Source organism: Orcinus orca, chromosome 13 (genome assembly GCF_937001465.1).
Source record: "Orcinus orca chromosome 13, mOrcOrc1.1, whole genome shotgun sequence".
NCBI classification, from domain to species: domain Eukaryota; kingdom Metazoa; phylum Chordata; class Mammalia; order Artiodactyla; family Delphinidae; genus Orcinus; species Orcinus orca.
In genome coordinates this window covers 65,845,245-65,864,042 of record NC_064571.1, presented here as the reverse complement: position 1 = coordinate 65,864,042, position 18,798 = coordinate 65,845,245, and the positions used below count along the sequence as shown (strand labels likewise).

The 18,798-nt window shown below is 36.0% G+C and overlaps 1 protein-coding gene across 6 annotated transcripts in view; it reads left to right on the top strand.

Annotated features, from left to right (window-relative positions):
• The window catches only part of TTC27 (tetratricopeptide repeat domain 27), a 178,957-nt gene that overhangs the window by 50,894 nt on the left and 109,265 nt on the right, over nt 1–18,798 (top strand). For all 6 annotated transcript variants that reach the window (XM_004268202.3, XM_033425260.2, XM_033425257.2 and 3 more), the window contains 2 exons: nt 1,056–1,168; nt 5,393–5,459. In XM_004268202.3, coding sequence (XP_004268250.2) covers nt 1,056–1,168; nt 5,393–5,459 — 180 coding nt within the window. The remainder of the gene's footprint in view (nt 1–1,055; nt 1,169–5,392; nt 5,460–18,798) is intronic.

Genomic DNA, 18,798 nt, shown 5'->3' with positions numbered 1-18,798 from the left:
TGTGCTTACTGCCCATTCTTTTGTGAAGTGTCTGTACAAATCTTTTGTCCATTTTTATGTTGGGTTGTTTATCTTCTTCTTAAGTTGTAATTCCATATTCTGAATACAAGCCTTTTTTCAGATATTTGTTTTGTGAATATGTTCTCTGAGTCTGTAACTTGGCTTTTCATTTTCTTAACAATGTTTTCAAAGAGCAGAAGTTTTAATTTGCTGAAGTCCAGTTTATTAAGTTTTTCTTTGATGGTTCGAGTATTTTGTGTCCTAATTAAGGACTGTCTGCCTACCCCAAAGTGGCAAAGCTTTTCTCCTATGATTTTTTTTCCTAGAAGTTTTTTAGTGTTAGCTTCTACAGTAAGGTCTCTGATTAATTTTGATTTAATTTTTGTGTATGGTGTGAGATCAGGACGGAGGGTCATTTTTTCCCAAATGGATATACAGTTGTTCTAACATCATTTATTGAAAAACCTTTCCTTTGTTTGACTCACCTAGACACCTTTGAAAATCAATTGACCATACAACATGGGTCTAAAATTTTGGACTTTATTCTATTCCTTTCATCTATATGTCTGTCTTCATGCTAGTACAACACTGTCTTGGCTTTGTAGTAATTCTGAAATCAAGTACTCTACCAACTTCTCTAAGTCTTCAGGTTTTATTCCTTTCTCAAATTGTTTTGCCTATTCTAAATCCTATTGAGAAACAGAGTTGGCGGTTGATGTTTTAGATTATAATTTAGAATCAGAGTAGAAAGATCTGGTTTTGAATCCTGATGTGTTAGAGGGGCTTTTGCCTACTAGGCTGAATCAACAATAGCAGTCATTCCCTGTTATTGATGTTGTCAGTGCATCCTGAGGTATAGATGCGTGTCCTCCATTTCTGCACAGTAAATTGTCTCCAAATATGTGTTTCACAAGAAGCAGCCTATTGACCATATATAGACATTGTAAAATCTTGAACAAAAAGATGTTATCCCCCCAGCAATCTGTTGTGTATAGTCTGTTGAATGAATCAGAATTAATTTTTTGTTCTAAGTAGTTTCTTTTGTATTCCACCAGAATATTGAGCTCAATGATGATACTGTTCTAAATGAGATAAAGTTAGCAGATTGTGAACAGTCGCAGATGCCTGACCTGTGTGCTGAAGAGCTTGCTGTTATCCTTGGAATCTGGTGAGTTAATGACTTACTTGGCTACCTTAAACTTCTGGCATATTGGTTCTCTTGTGTTGGGGAAATCTTTGTTCGAGCAGGCTCCCAGAGTTGTGGATGAATAGAGAATCTTGTCATGGCTTATGAAGATGAAGAATACTTGGGCAACCAATTAGAGTTAGAAATGAGGAATCTCAAGAATCTCCTGTAAGTTGGTATACTTATCCTTCTCTTTTCTTCATAAACAAAATTTCTTTGGTTAACCTTGGCTAGGAATAGACTCTTAATGAAGTATTTAGGATAGGTGACTGTTTTGACCTTTGAGGATATTTACGTTCAGAGTATGGAATTTTTTATTTTATTTTATTCTTTAAAGACTTTTTGATGTGGACCATTTTAAAAATCTTTATCAAATTTGTTACAATATTGCTTCTGTTTTATATTTTGTCTTTTTGGCCCCGAGGCATGTGGGATCTTCACTTCCCGACCAGAGATCAAACCTGCACCCCCTGCATTGGAAGGTGAAGTCTTAACCACTAGACCTCTAGGGAAGTCCCTAGAATTTTTTTTTTAATACAAGAGAACCTTATGTGTGGTAGAAATAGTTTTTCATTTTATTTTATTTTTCTATTTTGAAATAATTTCAAATTTGGAAAAAAGTGGCAAGGGCAAGGCATTGGAAATAACTTTTTTGAGAATAATTTTCCAACATGATATTCTATCACCCCTGAATACTTTAGTGTGTGTTTTCAACAAACAAGGGAGCTGTTGTGCATAGCCATAATACAGCTATCAAAATCAGGAAATTTAACATTCATACTTTACTGTCACTTCCTACTCAGACCCCATTCAAGTTTTGCCAGTTGTCCCAATAATCTCCTTTATAGTACAGGATCCAGTCTAGAACATATGTGTTACATTTAGTTGTCATGTCCCTTTAGTTTCTATCAATCTGGAATAGTTCTTCATTTTTGCTTGACTTTCATGATCTTGACACCTAAAATTTATAAGCCAGTTATTCTGTAGGCTTACTCTCAGTTTGAATTTGTCTGATTTAAAAAAAAAAAGGATTAGTTTCACATTTTGTATCATTATCAGGGGTATCAGAAAATGGAGGTTTTGTGGTTCTTATTGCATCCCAGCAGGTAGAAAACAATTTTCATTTGTTCCTCTACTGGCCATGTTAAGTTTGATCACATGATTAAAGTGGGGTCTGCCAGGCTTCTCCAATGTAAAGTTATTCTTTTTTAACTTTTGTTATTAACATGGTCTTTTAGAGTATATAAATATCCCATTTCTCATCTGGAGATTTAGTAATGTTCAAAACAGGCTATTTCACTAAGTTATAATATTGAGACTGGTTAAATTAGTAATAGGCAATTTAATAAAGGGAGCATTTATAAAAAAATTTGTGTTTTAGCTCAGTAGAACTTAGCATTTTATCTCATAGCATTTTATCTCCTTTACACTAACAGTAGGTTTTCATTTATACAAAAGTTACATTCAGTTCTACAGTCCCCTTTTGTTTGATTAAAAAGAATCACACATGCAGAGTTCTGTTTCTAATCCAAATCAGTTGTCTTATCACATTATTTTATTCCAGTGACAGAATTTATGCTTACTGCCAAAGAATTATTTGTTCAATTCATAATGATACTTAGTATATAAATAATATAAACAGCAATCATTTACAAGCAGTGTTATATGCTAGGAATTATACCATGTACTTTCACCCTATCCCTCATTAATGTTCTAACAGTCCTAGAGGTTGTTGTTTTTCTCCATTTTTCAGATGGGAAATCAGGGTTTAAATGGCAAAATGACTCAATCAGAATTACAGTACAGCATTTAGGGCTTGAATCCAGGTTTTACGGACCCAAATTCTGAGTTTTCCTTTATGCTATTTCTTAAAAGATTATTTTGGCAAACATAATTGTCAACTCAACAGGAAACTAAATCAAACCCAATATATATATTCCCAGAGTTCTCTCAGTTGTGCTTTAGCTTTATTGAGTCTGACTTCACAGTTGAGAGAGGACTGAAAAACCAAGAAAATGCTTGTCTGCAAATACTTTTGTTCCCCCAAATATGATCTTGGTAGAATCTCAATATATAGAACAATTAAAAGTGCTGAATGGATTTCATGGGCAATTTAAATCTTCATTGTTTGGTAGAAACTACTCGATTATATTCTGAATCTTGGGGCATCTGATGCACTTTATAAACCCCTGGGTTGGAACATCCGTGAATTGATGATTTGAATGTGGGGGTCGTGATTTTATTATACTGTCTGATCTCTGCGTGACCTCCATGGCCACTAACCCCTGTGAAGAGGTGATTTGGACATTGTGGTGGGCTGGGTTCTTTGGAAAGGAGATATAGGGGGAATTCATATAGATGGTGGATTGACCAAACTGTGGGGCCAGCTTCATGCTCCTTTTCTTCAACTCCTTTGCTTCACTGGCCTCCTGCTTGAATTTGATTTTACCTGGAGGCCACATGTCTCATACATCAATGTACCTGATTGCTTTTATGTAAAGTAACTGTGGGAGAAATTCCTTAAAATACAGCAATCCTTCAGTAATTCAGACAACTGGAGTGAGAAGGGTAATTGCTTTTGAATTAGTAGTCTGATTTTCAGATATGCAGAGTAATATATTCTAAGCCTAAGTTAGTAAGTTACAGTGAAGAGTGGTGGCCTGATTCAGTTACTGTATCATAATTACTTGTAATGAGCCTGTAGCATTTCAACTTTATCTATATACTTTATGCAGTGAAGTTAAGATTGGAATTTTGTATGTGAGGGATGAATTTTCATCCATTTTGGTTGAGGTTCTTATTTTAGAATGACTTTTGTTTTTTTGTTCACTTATCAGAGTCATAGTATTAGAACCGAAAGGACCTTAGGGGTTATTTGGATCATCTTGCCAACTGATAACATAATTCCTTTGTGCAAACTAGAAATGTCTAAGTATGTATGTGTGTATTGTGTGTGTGTATGTTTTCAAATGAGGTAAATTTGAGACATAACATTGTATTAATTTCAGGTGTACAACATAAAATGATTTTATAATTCCTTCCTTCCATTCATTTTTTTTTTTTTACCAACAATATGTTCATTTAACAATTATTATGTAAACATTTTATGCTCATTATAAAATCCTCCAACAGTATGGAAAATTATGAGGAAGTGGTACTATTTTGTGAGGTGGTATTTTCTTTTCATTCTTAATACAAGTAATATTTGCATACAAAATAACTTATGTAATATATAAATATAAGTTATATAATATAATAAACTGAACCCACCGCCCAATTTAAAAACTAGAAGATTGCAAATACCACCTGCTCAGTCTGTGTGCTTCTTTCCCATCTCATCTTCCTGCCTCTCTTTAAAAGGTAATCACTGTCCTGAATTTTGTCTTTTTCTTGCCTTTTCAAAAAATATATTTATTCACATCTTTTATACCTCTAAGTCAGTTGCTTCATTTTGTTTGTTTTCGCGCTTTATAAAAGCGCTATCTTACCATATGTAGTTTTCTGTGATTTGCTTTTTTCTCTCACTAGTGTCTTTCTGTGCCTCATCCATGTTGTTATACATAGCTGAAATTTACTTTGCCGTATAACATTCCATTGGGTGAATCTTTTACAATTTATTGGTTTCTTTTTTGGACATCTGGATTGTTAACAGATTTTTCCTGTTACGCACAATATTACTATGGATATTCGTGTGTATGATCCCTGGTACACCTGTTGAAGAATTTCTCTCAGCTCTATACCTAGGCTGGAATTACTGAGATTAGGATATATGAATGTTCACTTTACAAGATAATGCTAAATTGTTTTCCAAAATTATCCAATCAAATCATCTGCCTCTTTGACAACTTCTTAATTTTTGCCTGTCTCATGGTGATACTAAATTTTTTTTGTATGAGTTTGATAAATAGGAGTTGTTGCTATATTTTTTTCATTTTCTTTGTGGAGTGACACAGATTGGATTTCATTTTTTTCTTATAAAATAAATTGTGTTGATATTTTGTACACCAACCACATTTCATTTCTCAGCATTTTATTACTTTTTGTACTTATCTTTGGCACACTCATCTCTACATTTCTATATAATGCAGTAATATTAAAATGTGCTTTCAAATATGTAAATATAGTTTACTTGCCTTTTAAAAATTATATTTCATTCATTATGACATGCATTCTGGACTTAATTTGCTTTTTTTTTTCAATATAAAGCACAAATCTCCAAAAGAATAACCCAGTGCATAAGTTAACTGAAGAGGAGCTGCTGGCATTTACATCCGTGAGTAATGTCTTTTTCCTTTCCATTTCTTTCTTTTTCCTTGTAAATTATTTTGCCTCTGGTATATTCTTGCCTCAGATTGCTCATGATGAAACACTGCCACCTAAGGAAATTGAGGGGAAAAAAGCTCATCATTTTAGTTTCCAAGCTGCATATATCTTGCTGCTGATTTAGACATAAGCATTTTTCTTTGCACTTGCTTAGATTTGGGGGTGGTGACCAAATATTTCTTGCTCTTTGTTTGATCCCAGGGCCTAGTCCAGTATCTCACATATAATAGGTGCTCAATAAATACTTGTTGAATGAATAAATGAAGTGACAGAGCAAGAGTTTGAACCTTTACTCCAAAGCCAGTATAGTGTGCAACTCTTTCGTCTCAGATTGAAGGTGATGCGACACGGATGTGATGAGAAAGAGGACTTCAGAGAGCGAGGAGGAGAACCAGCAGAGGGAATGGGTTTTGGAGGCTGAGGCAGGAGGCAGTGTCAAGAGCCAGGAGTACTTGTCAGCATTCAGCAGTGGAGAGCAGTCTGGAGGAAAGGCTGAGGCTTTGATGTTTTGCGTTGCTTATCTCTATGACAGTTTCAGTGGAATAGCTGGGTAGTCACCTCACTACAGAGAATTGAGGGAATGGGGTGTAAGAAAATAAAGTTGATAGATGAAGACCACAGTTAGAGAAGAATGGCAGTGAAAAGGAAAGATAGAGTAATCGATGTTTGAGGATTCATGATCAAAGAAGGCTTTTCTAGAAGAGGAAGGTCAGAGAGCAAGAGGTCAGTCAGTATCTTTTTAGCTTTATGGATAAGAAGAAGATACACACTTCTTTAATGAACACAAGTTGCTTAAGATACATCATTTTTTCAAAGACATTTTTATTATCATAGTTAGGGATCAAGTTAGAATTCTGGTGTTTTCTTCCTTTGTTATTTTTCAGATAAGACAAAAATAAAGCACTTTTATCTGGTAGAAAGGAAAGCTAGCTTACTTTGTACTGTAAAATAAATTTTGCAAGTTACTATTTTCTACATACAGTTTTGGAACTGGTTGGATGTTAATCTTCTGAGTCCTCTGGGTGCCTGTTTTATTTTCTCACTTAAGTATTCTTAGAAATCTGCTGTTTTTCATTATAGCATATGAGTGTTTAGGTAACTATGTAGAATGTCCCTAATTAGTCATTACATATGCTATAGGGAATTTGACAAGTAAAGTGTTAAACATTTTTTAAAAGATATATTTTAAAAATTGTTACGTACCTCCCATTTATTCATTCAGCTAATATCAATTGAATACTTAATATCTACCAGGCATTGTGCTGGTTATTGGAGATACAGCAGTAAACAGTCTTTTCCCTCTTGGAGTTTACATCAGTTTACACTCTTGTGAGGGAAATAACACAGTAGACAAAAAAATAAATAGATATTTAATAGAAGTGCTCAATGTAAATATAAAACAGTATAAGGGAATAAGAATAGGTTGGGGATGGCTGTTTTATTTTATTTATTTATTTATTTATTTATTTGTGGTACGTGGGCCTCTCACTGCTGTGGCCTCTTCCGTTGCGGAGCACAGGCTCCGGACGCGCAGAGCCTGTGGGATCTTCCCGGACCGGGGCATGAACCCGTGTCCCCTTCATCGGCAGGCGGACTCTCAACCACTGCGCCACCAGGGAAGCCCGGGGATGGCTGTTTTAGACAAGAAGGTGGGGGAAGATCTCAATGGGAAGGTGATGTTGAACATGGATCTTCCTGATGTGAGGCACAGGAAAGGACATGGAGGGTCTGGAATGATGGGGAGCTTGAGTCAGTGTAGGGAAGTACAGAGCTGGATGGGGACAGTCACCTAGTATCTAGATGATAAATGATGACCAGGATGCTTGTGTTTCTTCTGATGACTGAGCTAAACAGGATGCAGCATATGATAGGAAGTGTTCCTGCTGTCCTCTCATGGGGACAGTGGTCAGCAGTAACGCCTTCTTGGGATTGGCTTCATAAACAGATTATTGTGGAATGTAGATTATCCACAGTTATCCTGAAATGACATTAAAACACTCTATTTACATTCAAGCAGTTAACTTTTTTTTTAGTGTTTTTTGTGGGTGGGGTGTATTCTTTTCTTTAACCTTTTCTTATTTCTTTTCTGATTCTTTTCTCTTTCTCTCTCTCTTTCTTTCTTCTTTTCCTGTTCTTGTTCCTCTACACAGTGAGGTACTTCTGAAGTAATTAACTCTGGTAGCCTGTGATGGTAGGTGACTCAGCCCTCCTAACTTGCAATGAAGGTCATAAACTCAGGTTTCATACTTTCCCCCCAGGGCTTTATAATACATAAGTTTTCTGCTCTCCTCCTCCAGCTCTCTTCCAAGTCAGCACTGACCTGAGGACTGATCTCTTTTTCGAGGAAAGCTGTTCAGTGACAGTGCTTTATAGTGCCAGGCCTAACTCTTCTAAAGAGATGAGTTTGTTAATGCCAAGTAAATGTTTAATTGGTAAGAAGTAAGGCAAGGAACTTATAGTGAGGAGGGCTTTGAGGAGCCCCAAGCATTCCATTTCTTATCCCAAAGGAAGCATACGGAATACACCAGAAAAACCCAAATCAGCTCTTCCTTTTATCATTCAGTCCTTCCTCTTATCCCTTCTTTGTGCATGATTCTGAAGTGGGTAATAAGGTGAATTAGAAGTGGCCCCTGGTTTCAATGAAGAATTTCACTAAAATCTATATCCTATAATATAACTGTATGTCCTGGACATAAATATCCTTTATTTATATCCTATATAACTCCAGAGGAGTGTTTGAGACAAGAGGTACCACTTTTAAGTGCTACCCTGCTTCTGAACTCTCTTTTAACAAGGATCATATTTGGGCTTACAGTATTGTAATTATTTATGTGTATGTCTTATCTTCCCCATAAGGCTGTAAACTTCCAGTTTTAGGCACTGGTCTCTGTTCTTCTCTGGGTCTTCTACAAGGCCTACTGCAGTGCTTCAATGCTTTACTCACAGTTGTTGCTCAAGAAAAGTATGCAAAATGCAGGAATGAATGAAGTACACTAGAACCAGAAACAGGATTTATTTCTGTCCTGTGGCAAGGTGCTGCATTGCTCCACTTAGTTCCATAATATAGGTAGTACTACCACCCAGCGTACTACCTAGTGTATCCTTAGGATAACCACTTATTTCATCTTCCTCTTCAGTGAAATGAGGGAAGGAGTGATGTGTCCCTCCCTCGGCACTGAAAACTTGTTTTGAGGATCAAATTACAGAATGTATGTGAAAATACTTCAGAGTGGGTAGATAGAGCCTGGTGCCCCCGTAGCATTCAGGAATGAGTCAGCTTATCTGGTTGCTGGTTTGTAGGAGCGCGCTACTGTTTTCAAGGAATAGGACTTCCTAACTGGATAAGGCCGGTTTGGAATTGGCTGTAGATGTGGAAGAGAAGGGAGTAGAGAGGAAAGAAGCAGCATCCTCTTCCTTCCTGAGCATACGTTTCCATGCTATGGCTGTGGCGTGGTGGCTGGGGTCTGGAGTTGTGAACTCTTGAGGCTGTGAGGTGTCTTCCTCTGTTGATAGAAGAGCAAGTCCTGAAGAAATCTCAGTCCCCTACCAGAGTATTGTGAGCACTTGGAGGGACAGGAATGACAGTTATTGAACATTTGATTTATACTTACTGAACAAATGAATGGCTTATTGGTCCTGAATTTTGTTCAGTTTTCATGTGCTATCCTAAAGTTTACTAAAATAATGGTGAAATCTCTTTTTTGGAAGAATTTTTGCCACTGTTTCCAGGTTGGTGTAGCATGTTGAAATATATGTGAGATATGTTGGGAAAAAGTTTTAATTCAGCAATGGCAGAAGATTTTCCCAAGAAGAATACTTTACCTTTTTAATATTGGTATTATGTAATGCTCTTCCTGAGATATTCTTTCCTCACATTTCAGGAAAACTGAATGAGTCATAGTAAAAATAACCCACATTGTTCTAGAGAGTCATTTATGTTGTGTCGGCTTGATAATTTAAAATTAGCTCTGTTGTCTACGTTATTTCCTTTCAGATGAGCCAAATCAGTGACATTCAGTAATGCCTTTAATTTCCTTTCATTGTTGAAAATGGGAACAATTTAGTTAATTCATACAGGTGTTTCAGTTTTCATTGGCAAAAGTTCTGCTTAAGTGTGAATTGGTACTGGCAGCCTGCCTTCTCACTGTCTGCCTGAAGCCCCAAGGTCTCTGCAAATGAAAAATGGAAAAAGACCTTTGAAAGTTACACATTATATTGTATGTATTTTCTCTTTCTGCTATTAACTTTAAGGCTACTTAATAAATACTTAACTATGGAATTAAAATAGTTTGCTAACCATTTTTGAAGAGAAAAATTATACCTTTTTTTCTTCTAGGGCATACTTATTTCTTAATTTTAATTTTTTAAGATAGGCAATATAACTGTGAGATAGTCATGATACTTCGCATTACATGTTGACATGTCTATATTAAGCAGGATAACCCAGGATTTTGATTTTCTTTCTGGTTTGAATACTTGTCTCCCCAGATGTTACTCATGCATTTTAATTTAACAGGCATTCGGATCATGAGCCTTGTAGCTATATCTGGGTCATAACTTGGTAACTTTTAAAGAAGCAGGAGATGGGTATGTTTTGTTCCATTTGTGGGTTAACTGTTACTCAACAGAGGCTTAAAATATTTTTTTTTGATTGGAGTTGAACTAGGTTACTTGTATATATCTTACTTCAAGAATAGACAGAGAAAGAATAATGAGTAATAGGATTTCTGGGATCTTACATGGCTCTTTTCTTACCATCATCTACTTTGGTAACTGCTAGATTTCTTTCTTCGCAGTTAACCATGGCTTAAGGTTAATGCTTATTTGTGGGTCTATTTCTAGCCATGTTTGAGTAACTGGTACTGCATTTGAACTCTCATTGTAAACAACCACAAATCTGGGGCAAAATAAATATATGAAACAGCAGTATATAAAAAGGATAGTAAGTTATGACCAAATAAGTGTTTATCTCAGGAATGCAAAATTGGTTTAACATTAAACAGTCATTGTAATTCATCTTATAATGTAGTAAAGGAGAAAAGCTGAATGATTATCTCATTATATTTATTTATTTTAGCATTTGAAAAAATTCAACACTCTTTCATTGTAAAAACTTAGTAAACTATGAATAGAAGAGAATATCAACCTTATAAAGGGTATCTATGAAAAATCAGAGTTAAAATCATTATTGATGAAAAACTAGTTTTTCCTCTAAGATCAGGAAAGTGGCACTTCTATTCTTCATTGAACTGGAAATCCCAGCTAGTGCAATAAAACATTAAGAAGATACAAAGGGAGTGCAAATTGGAAAGGAAGATATAAGATTATCGTTTTGCATAGATAGCACAATTCGTTACATAGGGAAACTCTATAAAGAATAGACATGAAAGCTACTGGAACTAATAAGCAAGGTCTGAGAATACAAGGTCAATATAAAAAAGTCAGTTATGTTTATATATACTAGCAGTGAATAATTGGGAAAGTAATTTTAAAACTACTTACAATAGCATAAAAACACCAAATGTTTAGTGATGAATTTGACTAAAGTGTAAGACCCGTACACTGAAAATGACAAATATTGCTTTAAGAAATTGAAGATCTGAATAAATGGAGAGACTTACCATGTTCATGGATTGGAAGGCTTAATATTGAGTTGACAGTTCTCCCAAAATTGAGCTATAATTTAAATCCAGTAGCAATTGGAATCCAGGAGAACCCCCTTCTCTTTTCTATTTTTGCAGAAATTGACAAGATGATTCTAAAATTTATTTGGAATACTTTTGCTTCTGCGATGGCCAAGTAAGCTCTTTGGACCCATCTGTCTGCAGATAAAAATTACAAACTATGGACAAAATACAAAAAAACAAACAAAATAAACTACCTGATGACATTAGGTTATATGAATGACCATTAAGAGAATGAAAGATTGTTAATATCACTAGTCATTGGGAAAATGCAAATTAAAACCTCAACAATATACCACTATACACCACTTAAAAGGTATATTACCATACAGAGTAGTTGGAATTCTCATACATTGTAAATGTAATGTGACATAAAATGGCACAACCACTTTGGAACACAGTTTGGCATTTTCTCATACAGTTAATCATCAATCCCACCTCTAGGTATTTGTCTATGTGAAATGAAAGTATGTGGCTCCACAAAGACTTACACAAATGTTCATAGTTGTTTAATGCATAATAGCTTAAAACTGGAAGCAGTGCAAATGTCCATCAACAAGGAAATGATAAATTGCAGTATATCCATCTAAAGAAATAATACTCAGCAATAAAAGGAAGTATTGATACATGCAACAATGTGGATGAAATCTGAAAAACACGATTTTGAGTTAAAGAAGCCAGATTGTATGATTCCATTTCATTAGAGTTCTAGAATAGGCAAAACTAAATCATAATCACAGAAAATAGATCACAGATTGATTGCAAAGAGGTGCAAGGAAACCAGGGAATTTTTGTGGCTGATAGAAATTTTGTATATCTTGATGTTTGTGGTGTATACATTTGTCAACACAGATCAAACACTATACTAAATATGGGTTTATTTTATTGTACCTATCATATACTTCATTAAAGTCACTAAGAAGGGAAAATGCATGTATGTTATTTAGAGCTGTAATATTTAAGATGGATTAGTTTGTCAAAGTAGATTTCGGTTTCCGTGTAGATTAGTCCTTATCATCAATTTATGAAGTACACCAGAAATACTCAACCTACCTAAAGTGTTAAATGGAAAGAATGTAGAAGGAGAAGAACAAATTCCCGATGGGAAATTGCTCAGTGTTCACATTCAGTATGAAGCTTACTTCTTTTTCAAGGCAAAATCAAGCTAGTTTTACCCAAATATTTTTGGAAACTTGTGTTCAAAAGAAACCCTAAAATTGAGTGGATGGATATACTGTATAGATCTCCAGTTGGGGGTCCCTTTGACCCTTAGCATCCAACCCAGGTTGTCGATATTCAAATGTTTATTGAATTGAATTTTTTCCCTCTCATGATTGAGAGTCAACAGAAACAACAAATAGAAAGATAGTTAGGATGAATGTAATGCTTAGGAGTGCACAGGGCAGGAAACTTGTGTATACAATAAAATAAAGTGAGGTACTAATATATGATTTCAGGTAACTTCTTGTGTTAATGGACATAAAAGTAGTTAATTAGTAGAATTTAATTATTTTAAATCTGTAAATGCCATCTTTAGTAGAATCGGTATTGGGCCTGCAGATCAGACTATTGGTTGTGTGGCAAAATGTTAACACTTGGGTGAAGGGTGTATGGGAATTCTTTGTATTATTCTCGAAACTCTTCTGAAGAAGAAAATAAATTTGAAAATAAGTTGAAAGACCTCTGGCACAAAACTATATGGAAAATGTGCAAAGTCCATTATTGCCTCATTGCTAGATAACCATCCTTATTTGGGGTTGAAGATATACACAGGCCCTCTGGAGCATACTCAGGCTACCTTTAAACTTCGGTCGGTCTCCCTGTGTCTCTTACTGGGTTTCAACCTTGTCTTGCCCCATATTGTCTGTAGCAGCAAAGGAAATAGGGAGGAGCTACGAAATTTAAAGACGTGGCTTAAAATAAAAGGAAGAAGGGGGACTCCTGGACCAGAGAGCAGAGGCTTTCACAGTGTTAAGACACTGCTGATCTCACAAGAGGTAGAAAAGGTGTCGTCCAAGGAGTCTTCAGACCTGATTTAAACACGTACATATGTGCATAGCCACTCAGAGACGTCAGCAGCTGGGATCAGGGCCAGCAATGAGAGGCAGGGAGCCGAGGCCTCGGCAGGCAGCCGTGAGGGATGGGGTTACCTGAAGTAATAGCACTTTCAGAACTTTCCACTGAGCTAAGACTGAAGCAAGCAAGTCTGAAGTGATCGTGACTGCATGGTGCTGCTTGGCTGTTGCAGCAGAAGCCAGTCTGTCTAGAGGAAAACATCTCCTAAACCCAACTTAAAAATTGAGCAGTGAGCTCATAATTAAAGATCAATAAACAGAAGAGAAGGCAAGCCACTGTGGTTGAGAGTCAACAAACAACAGATTAAAGGATGAATTGCAGTTTTCTCATTCATAATGCATAACAGCTATGTGTGAAACGTTTACAGAAATATAGGGTATAATCACAAAGATAACCTAGCAACTTATGTTAGTTATTAGATGTTCATGATTTGGGAGAGAAAATGTAACTTCTAGAAATAACTTGAAATTAAAAAGCAGAATTAAAAAATAATGTAATCCATGTTTATCCACATCAGAGAGATGTCCAAAAACACCAAGAAGTTGTGTATAACTAGAAATTCCAGTCTTAGAAGTACACCTAAGAAACTCATGCATGTGCATCAGTGGATGTGTATAAGAATGTTTAACAATAGCAGTGTTTGTAATGGCAAACAAACTGTAAACAGCCTAAATGTTTGTTGACAGGAGAAGGGATAAATAAACCGTGATATCTTATATCACAAGTATGAAATATTATACAACAGTGAAGTGAAAATAAATGAACTATAGCTATAAGTAACAATGTGGATGAGTTTTATAAAGGTAATGATAGGTTAAAAAACCAGTCCCAGGGACTTCCCTGGCAGTCCAGTGGTTGAGACTCCACACTTCCAATGCAGGGGACGCGGGTTCGATCCCTTGTTGGAGAAGTAAGATTCCCACATGCCACAAGGTATGGCAAAAACAACAACAAAAAAACCAGTCCCAGATTCACAGGTGCTTATATTATACTTTATAACTTGCATTTTAGTTACTTTTAATCTTCTTTGTATATCAAATAATAAAAAAATCTGAAAAGCATTTTGGGCAAGAGCAAAATCATTTAAATGTTATTTGATAAACGATTTTAAGGAATAAACGACACTGACATCATTGTGTATATTTTACTTTTAAAGTGAATCTTGTTGTTTATTAGGCTGGTGACAATGGAGAGCATTAATGTAAGGTGAAGGAAAAAACCTTAAGAAAGAAAAGCTCCTTAGTGGAGCTTCCAGTCCCCAGATAGGAGAAATATATGGGGCTTATAGCTAAGATGTTGATACATTTGATACTGAGGAGTCTTACTCAGACTCGTGGCTTTGTGCTTCGGCTTTTGGCCATCATTGAAGCTACAGGTGTTAGGCCTTTTGACATTATGAATTCACATGGTGTTAAAGGATGAAAAATCCAGTTCAAAAATAATTTGTATGCTTTAAATAGGTCTGCTTTTCATGACCATGTGAAAGGTGCATCTGGTACTGACGAACTGGCATCTCCAGAATGCAGGAGATCTTTCTTTTTTGAGGCAACCAAATGACCATCAGCTTGATCTCTCTGGTGTCTGCTTTCTATGTGAAAATTTGCAGACTGGAGAAAAGAACTTTGAGCGCGTTGTAATAGCAGGAGATCCAGAATCTCAGGATTTGCCAAGCATGCTGCTAGATACTGTGGAAGAAATAAAGGTATAAAACATAAGACTTGCCTTCATGGAATTTTTAATTTAGCCAAGATCAGATAAACTTATGAAAATGTAATTAGCAGTACCAGGCAATTTAAACTACAAACTGATAGCACAGATAAATAAATCCCCTAACTGCTTAGAAAAGAAGAAAATATTTAGAACAGAGCAGTCAAAGAAGGCTTTGTTCACTAAGGGAGGATTAGAGGGGCCTTGAAAGACAGATGGGATCTAGATGGAGTGATAACACCAGCAAAGGCAAGGAGATGGCCATGTGTGAGCTGCACTGGGTTCATTTGGCTGTGTTGGAAGGTTTGTTTAAGGCAGTAGTAAGACTTGGGGGAAAATAGCTTTGAGACAGATTTTAAATGGTCTAGAGAGCAAGGACAGGGCATTTGGACTGCTGTTCTACTGGGAATGATTTATAGACTACATTTGGAATTTAAAGTTATTTGGTACTGATTTTAACAACGAATGCTCTTTTAAACAGTTGGTTAAGAAGGGGGAATAGTTTTGTTTTTTTTATAATATTTCTTTGTTCCTTACTTTTATAAGGTCAGCCTGACCTGGGTTGGCGTTGTTTGATTTGCCTTTAGTGTAGCCAAACAACTATGCATCCACAGGAGAGCTCTGAGTTGCCTTGATTTATGTGTAGAAAAAGCAACTATGTGAAAGTTCCTTCATATTTAAAAGAGCAGACTGGCTGTCTGTCATGTAAAGGGTCCTAGTGACCTCTGGAAGAAGAGTATTTGAAATGTATAATGATAAGAATGAAAGGAAATTTGTTTCTAATAGAAACAACACTCCAGATCCTCTTTGATGGTGGTACATAATTTTCTTGGCTACTTATCTGGAAATGAGGGTAATGTTGCATATGGTGGGAAATTGTTAGCTAAGTAAAATCATGCCTTCTGTATAGTGTGTCATAATATTAAAATTTACTTTTTAGTGTAAGTTAAAGTGGTATTCACTGACTTTTTCAAGTAGTTACTGGCATTTCCTCAGATGTCATCAACAGATGATTACAGCTCCCTTTCTGGTCTGAGCCCAAGCATCAGCTCAGGTGGCATAGTTTAGTGAGAAACTCCTACTGAGGCGTGCAGAACTGTCTCCCTTTTGCTCTCAAGGTATCTTGTTACACTCCTTATCAACAATTGCTGAAGTGGATTGATTCTTTAACTTATAAAATATTCTAACTATAAATAGTTTATTTCAACTTTCACAACAACAATAGAAATGTTAAAGTGTGTATGAAAAGTGATACACTTGTAGAAACCTACTGACTCAGTGAGTAACCTTTCAGCAGTTCTGGTTAATGAGATTTGAGATATGAGAGAACTTTCCTTAAAAAGAGACACACAAATGTTACCACTTACTTTTAGGGGGTTTCTGGCCTCTGCCCTAGTATGTGAAAATGGTGGAAATTCCATTTCACATACAAGTATATGGTTGCAATAGGCACAGTGTTCTGTAGCAATTGTCCTAATTCTCAAATTGCTGCTAGTTGAAAACACCAAATTTCTTTTTTTCTTTCTTTTATTTTTTTAACATCTTAATTGGACTATAATTGCTTTACAGTGGTGTGTTAGTTTCTGCTTTATAACAAAGTGAATCACCTATACATGTACATACATCCCCCTATCGCCTCCCTCTTGTGTCTCCCTTCCACCCTCCCTATCCCACCTCTCTAGGTGGACACAAAGCACGGAGCTGATCTCCCTGTGCTATGCGGCTGCTTCCCACTAGCTATTTGTTTTACGTTTGGTATTGTATGTATGTCCATGCCAATCTCTCACTTTGTCCCAGCTTACCCTTCCCCCTCCCTCCCCATGTCCTCAAGTCCATTCTCTAGTAGGTCTGCATCTTTATTCCCATCCTGCCCCTAGGTTCTTCATGACCTTTTTTTTTTTTTAAGATTCCATATATATGTGTTAGCATATGGTATTTATTTTTCTCTTTCTGACTTACTTCACTCTGTATGACAGACTCTAGGTCCATCCACCTCACTACAAATAACTCAATTTCGTTTCTTTTTATGGCTGAGTAATATTCCATTCTATCTATGTGCCACATCTTCTTTATCCATTCATCTGTCGATGGACACTTAAGTTGCTTCCATGTCCTGATATTGTTAATAGAGCTGCAGTGAACATTGTGATACATGATTCTTTTTGAATTATGGTTTTCTCAGGGTATATGCCCAGTAGTGGGATTGCTGGGTCGTATGGCAGTTCTATTTTTAGTTTTTTATGGAACCTCCATACTGTTCTCCATAGTGGCTGTATCAATTTACATTCCCAGCAACAGTGCAAGAGTGTTCCCTTTTCTCCACACCCTCTCCAGCATTTATTGTTTGTAGATTTTTTGATGATGGCCATTCTCACCAGTGTGAGATGATATCTCATTATAGTTTTGATTTGCATTTCTCTAATGATTAGTGATGTTGAGCATCCTGTCACGTGTTTGTTGGCAATCTGTATATCTTGTCTATTTGGTCTTCTGCACATTTTTGGATTGGGTTGTTTGTTTTTTTGATACTAAGCTACATGACCTGCTTGTAAATTTTGGAGATTAATCCTTTGTCAGTTGCTTCATGTGCAAATATTTTCTCCCATTCTGAGGGTTGTCTTTTCATCTTGTTTATGGTTTCCTTTGCTGTGCAAAAGCTTTTGAGTTTCATTAGGTCCCATTTTTTAATTTTTGTTTTTATTCTCATTTCTTTAGGAGGAAGGTCAAAAAGGATCTTGCTGTGATTTGTGCCATAGAATGTTCTGCCTATGTTTTCCTCTAAGTGTTTGATAGTGTCTGGCCTTACATTTAGGTCTTTCATCCATTTTGAGTTTATTTTTGTGTGTGGTATTAGGGAGTGTTCTAATTTCATTCTTTTACCTGTACCTGTCCAGTTTTCCCAGCACCACTTATTGAAGAGGCTGTCTTTTCTCCACTATATATTCTTCCCACCTTTATCAAAAATAAGGTGACCATATGTGTGTGGGTTTATCTCTGGGCTTTCTATCCTGTTCCATTGATCTATATTACTGTTTTTGTGCCAGTACCATACTGTCTTGATTACTGTAGCTTTGTAGTATAGTCTGAAGTCAGGAAGCCTGATTCCTCCAGCTCCGTTTTTCTTTCTCAAGATTGCTTTGGCTATTCGGGGTCTTTTGTGTTTCCAAACAAATTGTGAAATTTTTTGTTTTAGTTCTGTGAAAAATGCCACTGGTATTTTTTAATAGAGATTGCATTGAATCTGTAGATTGCTTTGGGTAGTATAATCGTTTTCACAATGTTGATTCTACCAATCCAAGAACATGGTATATCTCTCCATCTGTTGGTATCATCTTTAATTTCTTTCTTCCATGTCTTATAGTTTTCTGCATACAGGTGTTCTGTCTCTTTAGGTAGGTTTATTCCTAGGTATTTTATTATTTTTGTTGCAATGGTAAATGTGAGTGTTTCCTTAATTTCTCTTTCATATTTTTCATCTTTAGTGTATAGGAATGCAAGAGACTTCTGTGCATTAATTTTGTATCCCACTACTTTACCAAATTCATTGATTAGCTCTAGTAGTTTTCTGGTAGCATCTTTAGGATTCTCTATGTATAGTATCATGTCATCTGCAAACAGTGACAGCTTTACTTCTTCTTTTCTGGTTTGGATTCTTTTTATTTCTTCTGTGATTGCTGTGGTTAAAACTTCCAACACTATGTTGAATAATAGTGGTGAGAGTGGGCAACCTTGTGTTTTTCCAGATCTTAGTGGAAATGGTATCAGATTTCACCATTGAGGAGGATGTTGGCTGTGGGTTTGTCATATATGGCCTTTATTATG